Below are 12,222 nucleotides of genomic sequence, written 5' to 3'. Positions count from 1 at the left end.
GCTGACCGAACTGAAAACATTCTATTTTTCTTACAACTCTTAAGCGATAAATCTTGGATGTCATGTTGGGGAAAGGGGCGATAAATCTTGCATGTCATGTTGGGGAAGAGGGCTAGTGAGGACCGATGTGCATCAAAACGCCACAAAGTTTGTCTGGCTAAATGATCATCCCAGTTATTAGAAACCTGATCAATAAAATCCTCCACTCCTGATAGCAGATGACCCCCTTTCGCACTGATACTTTCCTATTATCACAATTTGGAATCCAAGCATCATCCAAAATATCAATATTCCGACCATTTTCAACTCGCCATACATGACCATGTTTCAAATAATTCTCGCCGACATAATACTTTGCCAACTAAACAAGGAGCCTTTTTAACTTTGTATTCAGTAAATCGACATTAGGGAAGTACTTAACTCTCAAAACAGTAGCACATAAAGAGCCTGGGTTCTCGAGAAGGCATAAAGCCTGTTTGCCAGCATAGCCAGGTTGAAACAATGAATATAATAAAAAGTCATGCCTCCTCGATTCGTCGAGACACATATTTTTCACCAAGCCATCCAATGAATCCTCCTTCGGTTATCCTCATCTCCCCACAAAAAATGCAACATCGCATCAATAATTTCTTTATAAATCTTTTTAGGAATTTTAAAGACCGATAATTTCTTTATAAATCTTTTTAGGAATTTTAAACACCGACACTGCATACGTAGGAATAGCTTGAATAGCAAACTTGAGGAGAATTTTCTTCCCTCCAACGGATAATAATTTTCCTTCCAACCATTTGTTTTCATGATAATACTATCAATCAAATGCTAAAACAAACAATTTTATCCAACCCCACATTAGCTAGCAATCCTAAATATCTACCATCGGCCTCGGTCATGATATTCCAAGCGGAACACATTTGTTTTACAATCTCGACCCTCGTATTAGGACTAAAAAAGATGCTACACTTATCAATACTCACCATCTACCTTGAGGCAGCACAATACGAATCTAGAACTAACTTCAAAGCCTCAACAATGTGCTTAGATCAGTCAGGTCAAATCAACAAAGGGGAGATTGGTGATAGGGCCCATGCTTACCTTATGATCAGACTGAGTGGCCTTTCCTCAAGGAGATTAGAGATTATACTAAAACAAGGCTCCAGAGAGAATTGGGTAAACTTTATTATGCAATTTGTTTCCATTGTTGTTAAGTTTAATGCAGAAGATAGTGAGAGCTTCAAGCCTACAAGAGGGTTAGGACCCTCTATCTCCTAGTTTTCTTTTATGTACGAAGGGCTCTCTTAATGCATGCGGAAGAGAATGAAAATATTTTTGGAGTAAAGGTTTGCAGACATGCCCACCATTAAGAAACGTCTTTGGTTGTTGCCCATTTTGTGAAAATTCTGGTCCCACCAGTTCTCCCAGTTTGTGTGAATTTCCTCCGATCGGTTCATCGGACCTTAAGAAACCACGCGTTCTGCTAGCTCCAGTCTTCTTGTCCAAGCAGCTGTCGGTCCGGTCCGGACTGTGGTTCCAACACACAGTAACTAACTAGTACTAGATGTAAAGCAGTAGCCCTATGTTTTTTGATGATTAAGGTAAGCATATACTCCCTCCGTTCGGAATTACTTGTCGCAGAAATGGAAGTACTAGATGTAAAGCAGTAGCCCTATGTTTTTTGATGATTAAGGTAAGCATATACTCCCTCCGTTCGGAATTACTTGTCGCAGAAATGGATGTATCTAGACATATTTTAGTTCTAGATACATTCATTTCCGAGACAAGTAATTCCGAACAGAGGGAGTAACTTTGTAAATGACATGATTGGATTTCAGGGATTGAGTAACTTCAGGCATCTGATCTGGTCCCAGCCAACGAGACTCGGAAAAAGAATTGCGAGTTCAATCATTGGAAAAGAAAATGGGGTGAAAATTTACGCGGTGAAGCCACATATTTCAAACCGTAATCGTTTGCTCGGTATTTTCTACAAATATATTCTTGCTCTCGACATGGTACACCTAGTGTTGTGTCTGGAAACTTCAACAAGCACTCTACAGATAACTGATTGTGTATAACTTCCAGAGTTAAAATAAAGAGATTCTGATTTCCACGCAGACTAGCGAGAAGGCTGTCATCGTCCCTGTTCCTTACCATCAAGCAATGGTTCACGGAATGGAGGCTGGGCCTCCTACATTAGCTGCCTCCGGACTTGAGTGCATTACTGAGCCTGCAGCAAACAATAATCGGCCGGTATCAGCAATGACTTCCATCGAATCTAACCAACACCGTTTGTTGCCCATATATTTACCGAAAGCGTAATAACCAAATCATCCATAATCTAAAAAAAACCACAAAAATGGTAGTACAATAACTTACGTAACAGCACATTTTGGATGGGTTGGTCATGACGAACGAGGATGCGCCAACAAGTTCCATGTACTGGGTTCGATCCCCCTTCTCCCATTATAATTCCTAGTATACTATTTGTTTCTCTGTCCCACCGATAGATGGGCCACAATGATGGACAGAGATAGCATTGGGCAGCTGCCATGCCAGATATAATCGTAGGCCACAGGGAAACAAATGGCCTCCTTCAAATTTGATTAAATTGTACTGTTATGTAAGTTGTACCATTTTTATGGGGGTTTTGAGATTATGCATGGTTTTGTTATTTTGCTGCAAGTTGGTGTACTCTGGGTGTAAGTAATTCTTTAGGGAATGCATAAGCATGTCGCTATCTTATTAGACGTCCGGTGATAAGACACTAAAAGTTATAGACAGCAACAAGTAACAACTAACAAGGGAAAACAGTCCTTTCTTATGTGAAATGAAATCATCTAGTCATTATCCATGTCTAACCAGAATAATGGGCATGGGCATTTTCTAACGATTTGAAGAGGGGATACAGGATTTGCAGTCCCCTGCCATACCGCCACAAACGAAAAAAATAGATTGAAAATATAGAAAAGAGCAAGTATTCATCTAGTCACTTTAGAAAGGAATGTTTCATTGAACTTACCAGTTCAAGCCTTCAAAAAGCCCCTCCCCTTTTATAGCAGATGTTTTGAAAATTGCCCATTGGCGGCTCTTAATCTTGTGAAGTTCTAATGATTCAGTTATGGCAGCATCATCAAGTGCACCTGGAAGGTCCTGGATAAGAAAAGACATCACAATAATGAATTAGGTAAGATAGCATATCAAACAGGATGCGCAACAACCTGCATCCAAAAGGTATTCAGACATGTAAATTCACCTAGAAGCATTTATTTCCTTCTAATAAAAAAGGAGCAGCCAATGAACGATGATAGTTAAAGTAATTTCATGGAAACTCGTAAAGGCAGGTGCCTTGTTAGTAGACAATAGAGCCAAAAATGTACTACAGAAATAAGAAGAGACTGCAGGTATAGTGCAAATCATGAATTATTACAAGAACTTTGTTGTTAGTTCTGAGAACAGTTGCAATGTCCAAGTAACTATACAAATTTCAAAACCGTATATAAGAAATAAAATATGTTTGTTTCTTCACCTGTTTATTCGCATATACAAGAACAACCGCACCTTTCAGCTCATCCTCCTGCCAGTACAATGCACACAATGAGGTAATATATGCAATCAGATAATTATCTTGAAAAATACATCCTGGCCACTGAATACATCTGGCTCAAAAGACCCTACCGTCAAATGGAAGAAATTGCACTAGGTAAGTTGTTTATGTGGGCAACATGCATTGCCAAATCACACATCACCTTTCAACATGCAATTTTTTGTGATCTAAAGGCTCCAGGTCCGGAAGGCATGCCGGCAGTTTTTTATAAGTTTTGGCATTTGGACGGGACCCAAGATTCAAGAGGAGGTCCTAAGAGTTCTAAATGGTGCAGTAATGCCGGAGGGATGGAATCAGACAACGATTGTGTTGATTCCAAAGGTAAAGAACCCGGAGTCTCTTATGCAATACCAGCCAATCAGTCCATGTAATGTGCTTTTTAAGCTGATCGCCAAGGTTTTAGCAAACCGCTTGAAGGTGATTCTTCCGGAGTTAATATCCCCAACCCAATCAGCTTTTGTTCCCGGACAGGTGATTACAGATAATGTTGTTTTAGCTTAACCCACCTGATGCACAAGAAGAAAGGGAGTAGACAAGGGCTAGTGGCAGTAAAGCTTAACATGAGCAAAGCATATCGCCAGGTGGAGTGGAGTTTTCTGGAGGGTATGATGAATGCTTTGGGGTTTTCGGCTGCACGATTGAATGTGATCATGACTTCTGTTCGATCGGTTTCCTATCACGTCAAGTTCAATCGGAAGTTAACTGACGCTTTCCGCCCACAGCGAGGCTTGTGCCAAGGAGATCCACCATCACTGTACTTGTTCATTTTGTGCGCGGAGGTTTTCTGTCTTGCAGCAGCGTGCTGAATTGGACCAATCCATTGAAGGGGTACAAATCTGTCCAGGAGAATAGATCAACTATTTTTCGCAGACGATTCGCTGATTGTGATGAAGGCTACAGCTGCTAGTGCAAATCAGCTGCAGGAGATACCAGCCCTGTACTAGTCCCAGTCGGGGCAAAAGATCAACAGAGACAAATCCTCAGCGTTCTTCATTAAAGGAACAAGTATGGCGAAGAAACATCAAGTTCTTCAGGCTCTCTGCATACCCCGAAAATCCAAGAACAAGCGATACTTGGGTTTGCCTGTACATCTCAGAGCAGCGAAGAGTAAAGAGTTCGAGTACATCAAAGAAAACATTTGGAAGAGGATGCAAGGGTGGCTAGAAAAGCTCCTATCTAAAGTAGGAAAGGAAATGTTGGTTAAGGCCGTCGCCCAGGCCATACCGACGTGCACGATGTCCTGCTTTGATCTGACCAAAAGCATATGTGAGCAAATCAGTGGCATGATTGCAAAGGTATTGGTGGAGTCAGCAGGACGGCAATGAAAAAATGTCACTGGATAGGCTGGGAAAGGTAAAATGTTGATGAAGTCGAAGAGAACAGGAGGCCTAGGGTTTAGAGACTTACGCATATTTAGGGGGTGTTCGGCAACGCTCCGCTCCACAACTCCCGGAGCGGAGTTGACGGAGTTGTAGTTAAAAACGGAGGAGTTGCCATTTAGCCACTCCGCAGATTCCGGGAGCGGACCATTACCGAACAGGGCCTTAATATGGCCATGTTAACTCGTCAGAGCTGGCATTTTTTGCAGAACCCAGAGTCCCTCTGTGCGGTGGTGCTGAAGGTGAAATACCATCCGAATTGTACGATTATGGAAGCAACAGAATAGCCAGGCATGTCTTATACCTGGTGTAGCATCCACAGGGGCCGGGAGAGGGAGTGATTTGGCGCATAGGAGATGGTTCACAAGTGAATGTGTGGTCTGATCCGTGGCTGCCAAGAGAGACGACAAGAAGGCCTTATTCGCACCAAGGGCAGACGATAATTACAAAAGTAAATGAATTGATCAACGCGATTACGGAATCGTGGGATACGGAATTAGTACAAGAGCTGTTCTTTCCAGAGGACTCAAAGGTCATCCTTGGGATCCCACTCAGATCAGGTATGGAAGGTTTCTTGGCATGGCATCACATAGAAAGGGTGTGTTCTCGGTAAAATCGGCCTATCATCTAGGGGTCAGTGTAAAGGAAGCGGAGAGGAGCCAAAATGCTGAGTCTTCCAGTGGCCAGAGCCAAGTTATGGAGAAATGGAAGCATATTTGGCAGCTGCAGGTGCCTGGTAAGTTAAGCATGTTCCTTTGGAGATTGGTGCATAACTCCTTACCCACAAGAATGAATATAAAGAGGAAAAGGATTGAATTGGACACTAGATGCCCTATGTGTTCTAGGCTTGATGAGCATAGTGGTCATTTGTCTTTGAAGACCAAAAAAGTAAAAGCTGTCTGGAGGGAGCAAGGACTTTGAGGATGTGTGCTTGCAACTCTGAATGAGCGGACTCTCAAAATCTGATGCATCAGGTCTGCTTGCTGCCTGTAGAGAAGAAAATGAGAGTGGCGGTTCTTCTATGGGATTGGTGGGCAACACGGTACAAAACCAATGCGGGTAAGAAGCAAAAGACGGTTGAGGAAGCGAGTATGCTTATAAATAAACATCTGCTGGAATTCTCAAGCATGAAACAATCACCATCTCCACAGCTTGCTTGTCAGGAATCCCGGAAACCTCCCGAGGCGGGAATCGTAAAGATAAACATTGACGCAGCATTCAGAGAAATGCCCGAGGCTGGAGCTTGGGGATGTGGCGTGTGATGAAACGGGGTCGTTCCTAGCGGCGGCTGCCGGGAAAATGGAACATGTCCGGAGCTCACTGCAAACTGAGACGATTGCGTGTCTTAGGGCGATTGAAGGTGCAGATGATCTGGGAGCACAAAGAGTCAGATTGCCAAATGATGATTACTGAAAGGACGCAACTACGATGCTGCGGACCTGGGAGCTCTATACCGTGAAGCTAGAAGGTTATGCCATGCCTCCTTTGTGTTCTATGATTTGATGTTCTGCCGTAGAGAATGTAATAAGGTCGCACACACGTTGGCGCAGTTCAGTTCAGAGGAGGATGTGCCTCTCACCGCGTGGACTTTTGATGCCCCTGATTTTTTTTTCGGGTATTGTGGTGAGCGAGTCGGCTGTGCACCAAGATTAAGTGGAATACAAGTTATTCCTTTCAAAAGAAAAGCACGCAATGGTAGTTGCTATTTACAGTGTACTTGATGTCAAAATCATCCAGTAGATCAAAAGCAGAATGGGAATCCAAACAGATAACTAGCAAACAGTCTTTTAACCACATCAATTTTGTGTAAACCGTTAAAATCGATCACATATCTAGTTGATCACTTCAAAGTAGCATTCCCATGCTCCCGTAGTGCAATTAGCATTGACGACCAACATTATTTTGTGAGAAATATCTGAACCCTTGTATTACCAATGTGCATTGTAGGAGAAGCACATCCAATTGTGATATAAATCAGAGGCTTCATTCATTGTGATGCATACCTCAAGGATGGAATGAAATTCTTCTTTTGCAGTTACCAGCCTATCAGTATCACTTGAATCAACAACATATATGATAGCCTGAGTGTTTGGAAAGTAGCATCTCCAGTATGGCCTAGGAACACACACAAGAAAGAGCATACTCAGTAGTACATCTCAGATTTACAGTCTATATAATGGTAGAATTTGCAAGTGGCTCATGACAGGCATTTCACATTCTGCTAGTAAAGGGATGCAGGGCAGATACCAGAATTACTAGCTCAAGCTGAACAGCATACTCACTAGTACAGTACATCTTAGATCTACAGTTTTATATAATGAAAGTGGCCTGAATTAAGCTTTAAGAGATTACATGCCAGGTCTTTATTGAACAATCTCCCGAATCGAAGAATGAAAACAAGAAAATGAAGCCATTACAAGACTAATACTCCTTGAACAGACTGAGTGGCGCTGCTAGTACACAATAAACTAACAATGACTGCAACAATCAAGATATGCATACTGAAATAGTTTCAACAAATACAAATACAGATCGTCTTGAGATTCCAGCAGCAAATGAGGTAAAACAACCAAATTTCTCAACAGGTCAACAAAGGTTGATCAGATAAACTACAGTAGAGTAACTAGAGTTATAAGCTTCAGATGTCAAAAACTATAAGGTCTATAAGGTCTTCTAAGATTCAGGCCTTGAAATAGTAACTACCGTTGCAACATGATGATATGCCTTCCAGAGACAGCAAATTGTGATAAGTTCATCTTCTCCCGAAAAAAAGGACATCATAGACACCAATACTTAAATGACTGGCAAAAAGATCAATTATGTTGGAGTTAATTAACCTTGCTGTATAGGTAATTAGATCATGTTTATTTCTGACTTAGGCATGTATTGAAGCTGCGGTAGTGTGTGCACGTCAGAGGTGTGTTTCACGTGTGCACACAGTGCAAAGCTAAATTTGTTTAATTAGTAGTGTCAGTTAGGTGCATGCCTAGTTAGTAGGAGGAGTGATTCACATGCATGCATGGATAGAGTTTGTTAGAAAGGCTTAGTTGTGGACCTGGTAATCACCAACGTTGTGCAGAGAGCACATCTCCAGGTGCAAGGAGAAAGGCCGAAATTGAGAGTGGTCAGAGAGGTGGTTATTAGTTGTTGTTTCTACTGGCTAGTGTGTGTACATCTAAAATGCACTGTAACGAAGTTCAGTTGTGTGAAAGAGTGAACAAGAGAAAAGGCACACTAGCTAAAAGGCATTGTAACCAAATTCAGTTGTGTGAAAGAGTGAACAAGAGAAAAGGCACACTAGCTAAAAGGCATTGTAACCAAGTTCAGTTGTGTGAAAGAGTGAACGAGAAAAAAGGCACAAGTTGTGCGGCGCCAAAGCCTCTCTGTGGGCAACTCCAACAAATTACTGTGGGAAGGCATTACTCCAAAATGGCTATAAGTTGAATAAAATAGTTACATCATAATGACCGATTTTGGATATGGATACTTGCTGTAAAGAATGTACCTGATGCTTGTTTGACCACCTGTTGAGAATAAAATTCATGTTAAAATCCCAAGGTGGATATTCTGAAAGAGCAGGCATAACATAACATACTAGCATAGCACTAATAAAAAATGAAGGACACCAGCTTTTCTCCAGAAAGAATAATATTAATGCAAAACTTGGCAATCAAAAGAAAATCTCACCACAGCTTAAAAATTCACTTAAAATGCATAACCATTAAACACATTACAACCAAATATTTCATGAAGGGTAGATGAATGTGCTTCATATTTGGGTAATCACCCACATAAGTAAGAGTATACAGGCATAATAACCTTCACAGAAGATTTCAAAATCTCAATCCATAATGTAGATCTTATGTCACAATGAGAAGGAGAGTCATTCAGGTTAAAACAACAGTTATAATTTATAAGTTATCACTTTTAAATGATATTATCTTTGAAGGTGGTGTATTACAACAAGCATTTGTAGAGATGGTGCGTTACAAGTTAGAACCCCGGATGGATGACTACGGTAAATAAACAACAATTTAAGACATCAAAGCGTTGTTGTTTTGGTTGTCTATAGTTTTCCTTATGCTAGATTAGCCAGCTCTAACAATCATGGACTCATCAATCACAACCAAATGGGCGAACAAGCAGAGCAAGTTTTTGACAAGGCAAATCTATTTGACACAAAAGAATGTTATGTTAAATTTCCACATCATGCATTGGAGATAAAAAAAAAGTTTAGATTGTTGAGTATTAATCTAAACGAAGCAATGAGGATATGGCCACGCGTCACCCCAGCCTGCAGCCTGCAGAACCAACTAGGCTCCACAGTGGGTGAGTCGGTGCTTCATGTGAGAAAGGAGGAAACCTGGAAACGGTGAGGAAAGAAAAAATGGAGAGATGGGAGAGGGATGCGTTGGCTCAAATCACTATAGTGTGTAGCGCTCAGGGACGACAATGATGCCGGGACGAGGAGCTCCGGCTATGGCGACGCTATGAAGCATGGGTTAGGTGGCAGCCAAGACTTTTTCCATGGCGGGGGTACGGAGCGCCATCCATGATGTGTGATGTCGGGTCCAACAACGACTGGGCTTTTTCTGTGGCGCAGAGCATGAGTTCGAATATGGTCGGAGGGCTCCAAACCTGGATGCACCACCCCCTGATACAGCCCAAAGTGACAAGGATTCAATTATTACTATAACATTGGCTCAGGTTCATATTACGTGCAGATTGCAGATTAGAATCCGTTTCAGAGTCAGATTGTATTTCCTTTTGAGCCGGTTTGTAAGCCAAGGTATCCCTACTATATATTGGGCCTCTCCCACGATCAATAAAGCATCAGAATTCACAGTATTACTTCCTATTAGAACTAGGATAATTAGAGTTTGTTTCATCTGGTATCAATTGACGGACGATGACAAAGCCAATGGTGACATCAACCTCATGCTCAAGGAGCTACCGGCCCAGTTAAAGGAAGTGATGGTGAAACGGACCACCAAGCGCCTTCGTGGAGGGCCTCGTCCAATGCCTCAACGCCCTCGAGCGGCCCTTCACCACCTCCCGCCTTTGTCGACCCTCGAGCCTGAGCGCTCAGCGTCACCGACCCGCACGTGGCGTTTCAACCAGCGGCTCCTCCACCACCTCCTCCATGTCAGTCCATGCCTCCACCACTCTCAAAACCATGTCGGTCTAGAGTAATTAGAGTTTGTTTCATCGGTTGGGATCGAGAGGACGAATTTGGAGGAGAATTTTGGGTGAAGGGGAGAGATTCGGGAAGGATTTGAGTCAATTTTTTGGAAAGAGAGACTCTGGGAATTATCTGGGGAAGAATATACAAATAGAATGGGAATATTCTGGAGATGGTGGGCCCCAGTGAAGTGCTGGCCTAAGGGGAAAAAACTAACTGATTGCCTCCTTTTACATCTATGTGGATGCACGGGGCAGCACCTTGGTGCTGGTTCCTTTGCTCCTGCCCTAAGTATGCTTTACTCTAGTGGGCAAATTGGTTATAGGTTTTGCTTCCTTTGCTCCTGCCCTAATTATGCTTTACCCCACTGATTTAAGCATCACATCAATTACCTAAACCTAATTTAATTGAAATACCTAAACCTCATTCAATCGAAATACATAACCTCATTCAATTGAAATAAACATAAGGAAGACTCCAAGATGGTATTCAAAGGGTGGGAACACATTGGCAACATACAGCAAATCGTCCAACATGATCCAATTTTTCACATAAATATCAAAATTGTATGTCAAATCCTGATAAACTTCAACTTATGTGGTGCTCTGTGTTAGTTATGGCTATGAATAATACAAAGATGTGCTTTGGATATATATATCTATGTGATTCGTTAGTTTTTTTTTTACGAATAATGTGATTCGTTAGTTCTAACACTAACATTCAAATGAGGGGCGAGGATACGTGTCACTTACCGAGATCCCAAACTTGGAACTTGATGTTATTGTACTGCACCGTCTCCACGTTGAACCCGATCGCTGCAGCAAGACACACACGGACACAACACCACCTCACATCAAATCTAAGCTCGATCCATACACATCAAAAGAAATGCACACACTAGGTGAGCACCAGAACAGGAAACCCACTTGGGATCGTGGAAACGACCTCCCCCATCTGCAGCCGATCTGCAAGCCACACCACATGAATCAGAATTCAGAAACACGAACAAACAGAACCGCAGATCCAAGGAGGAACCACGGAAGATTCGGGGCGAGGGAGATCAGGCTCACTTACAGAGGATGGTAGTCTTGCCGGCATTGTCGAGGCCGAGGACGAGGATGCGGGCCTCGCGGTTTCCGAATACCGACGAGAAGAGCCGCGTGAACACGATGCCCATGGCGGCGCCCCTACGCGGCGGAGGGGCGCGAGCTAGGTCTCGTTGGGGGCGTGGCGGCTTGGGGGCGTGAGATCTACGATGGTAAGGGGAGATCTGGAGCGAGTGAGCTTGCGCGCGCGAGTGCTCAAGACGAAGAGAGTAACTTCGGCGATTTGGAGCGGTTGGCTGTGTTTGGTACGGAGGTCAGGAGGAGAAAATGTCAGGCACGGCCCCGTTCACTTCTCTCTTCAAAGAAAAAACTTCCAATTTATTCACCATGTACAATGAACACTACAAATAATAAAAATTGCATTTAGATCTGTACACCGTCTAGCGACGACTACAAGCACTGAAGAGAGCCGAAGATGCATCGCCGTCATTGCCCCTCACTCGCTAAAGCCACGCAAAACTTGTTGTAGTAGACAGTCGGTGACGGTGTTCTGAACTAGAGGGTGCTAACCACATCGGCCTGCTAGTCATGGGACAGGCCGAGGACCCCCAGATAACCGAAGAATGGGTCATGTCCATCATGCCTCCCAGAGTGCTCAAGATGGAATCCTCTGAAGACTTGTCACACACTTCAAGGCATGTTTAAATTATCGGCAAGTTTATCCATGGATATAACCAACCTACATGTAACCCTAGGTACTCTCAGCCCCTATATAAGTCGAGTGGTTTAGTCCATGGGATAGAGTTTTTTTAGAGACATTCTACGATCTCAAGATAGATCATCGTGTACTTTGTACCCCATCACATCAATACAATCAAAGCATGCGTACTTCAAGAGAGCCCGAACCTGGGTAAACATTGTGTCCCTCTTGTGTCATGTTACTATCAAGCTAAGATTCACAGCTCAGGACCCCCTACCCGAGATCCGCTAGATCCAACCCCGACATTGGTGGCTCAT

The 12,222-nt window shown here is 42.9% G+C and overlaps 1 protein-coding gene across 1 annotated transcript; it reads right to left on the bottom strand.

Annotated features, from left to right (window-relative positions):
• Positions 1-1,851: 1,851 nt before the first annotated feature.
• LOC119335745 (ADP-ribosylation factor 3) lies at positions 1,852-11,526 on the bottom strand. Its single transcript, XM_037607831.1, has 8 exons — positions 11,234-11,526; positions 11,086-11,124; positions 10,912-10,974; positions 8,483-8,501; positions 6,981-7,092; positions 3,521-3,568; positions 3,014-3,144; positions 1,852-2,221 (listed from the first exon to the last, which is right to left on the bottom strand). Exons 1-8 carry the CDS (start codon positions 11,334-11,336, stop codon positions 2,188-2,190), a joined length of 549 nt encoding a protein of 182 aa, XP_037463728.1. The 5' UTR covers positions 11,337-11,526; the 3' UTR covers positions 1,852-2,187.
• Between the last annotated feature and the right edge of the window lie 696 nt (positions 11,527-12,222).

The sequence above is a fragment of the Triticum dicoccoides genome, chromosome 7B (genome assembly GCF_002162155.2).
Source record: "Triticum dicoccoides isolate Atlit2015 ecotype Zavitan chromosome 7B, WEW_v2.0, whole genome shotgun sequence".
NCBI lineage: Eukaryota > Viridiplantae > Streptophyta > Magnoliopsida > Poales > Poaceae > Triticum > Triticum dicoccoides.
This window is presented reverse-complemented; position numbering and strand designations above follow the sequence as displayed.

Bases quoted from the DNA above. Each gene is read 5' to 3' on its own strand.
- LOC119335745 (XM_037607831.1), bottom strand. From the start codon at position 11,336: ATGGGCATCGTGTTCACGCGGCTCTTCTCGTCGGTATTCGGAAACCGC. The intron at 11,125-11,233 runs GTAAGTGAGCCT...TGTGGCTTGCAG, and splicing joins CGGCAAGACTACCATCCTCT to ATCGGCTGCAGATGGGGGAG. The intron at 10,975-11,085 runs GTGGGTTTCCTG...GTCTTGCTGCAG, and splicing joins GGTCGTTTCCACGATCCCAA to CGATCGGGTTCAACGTGGAG.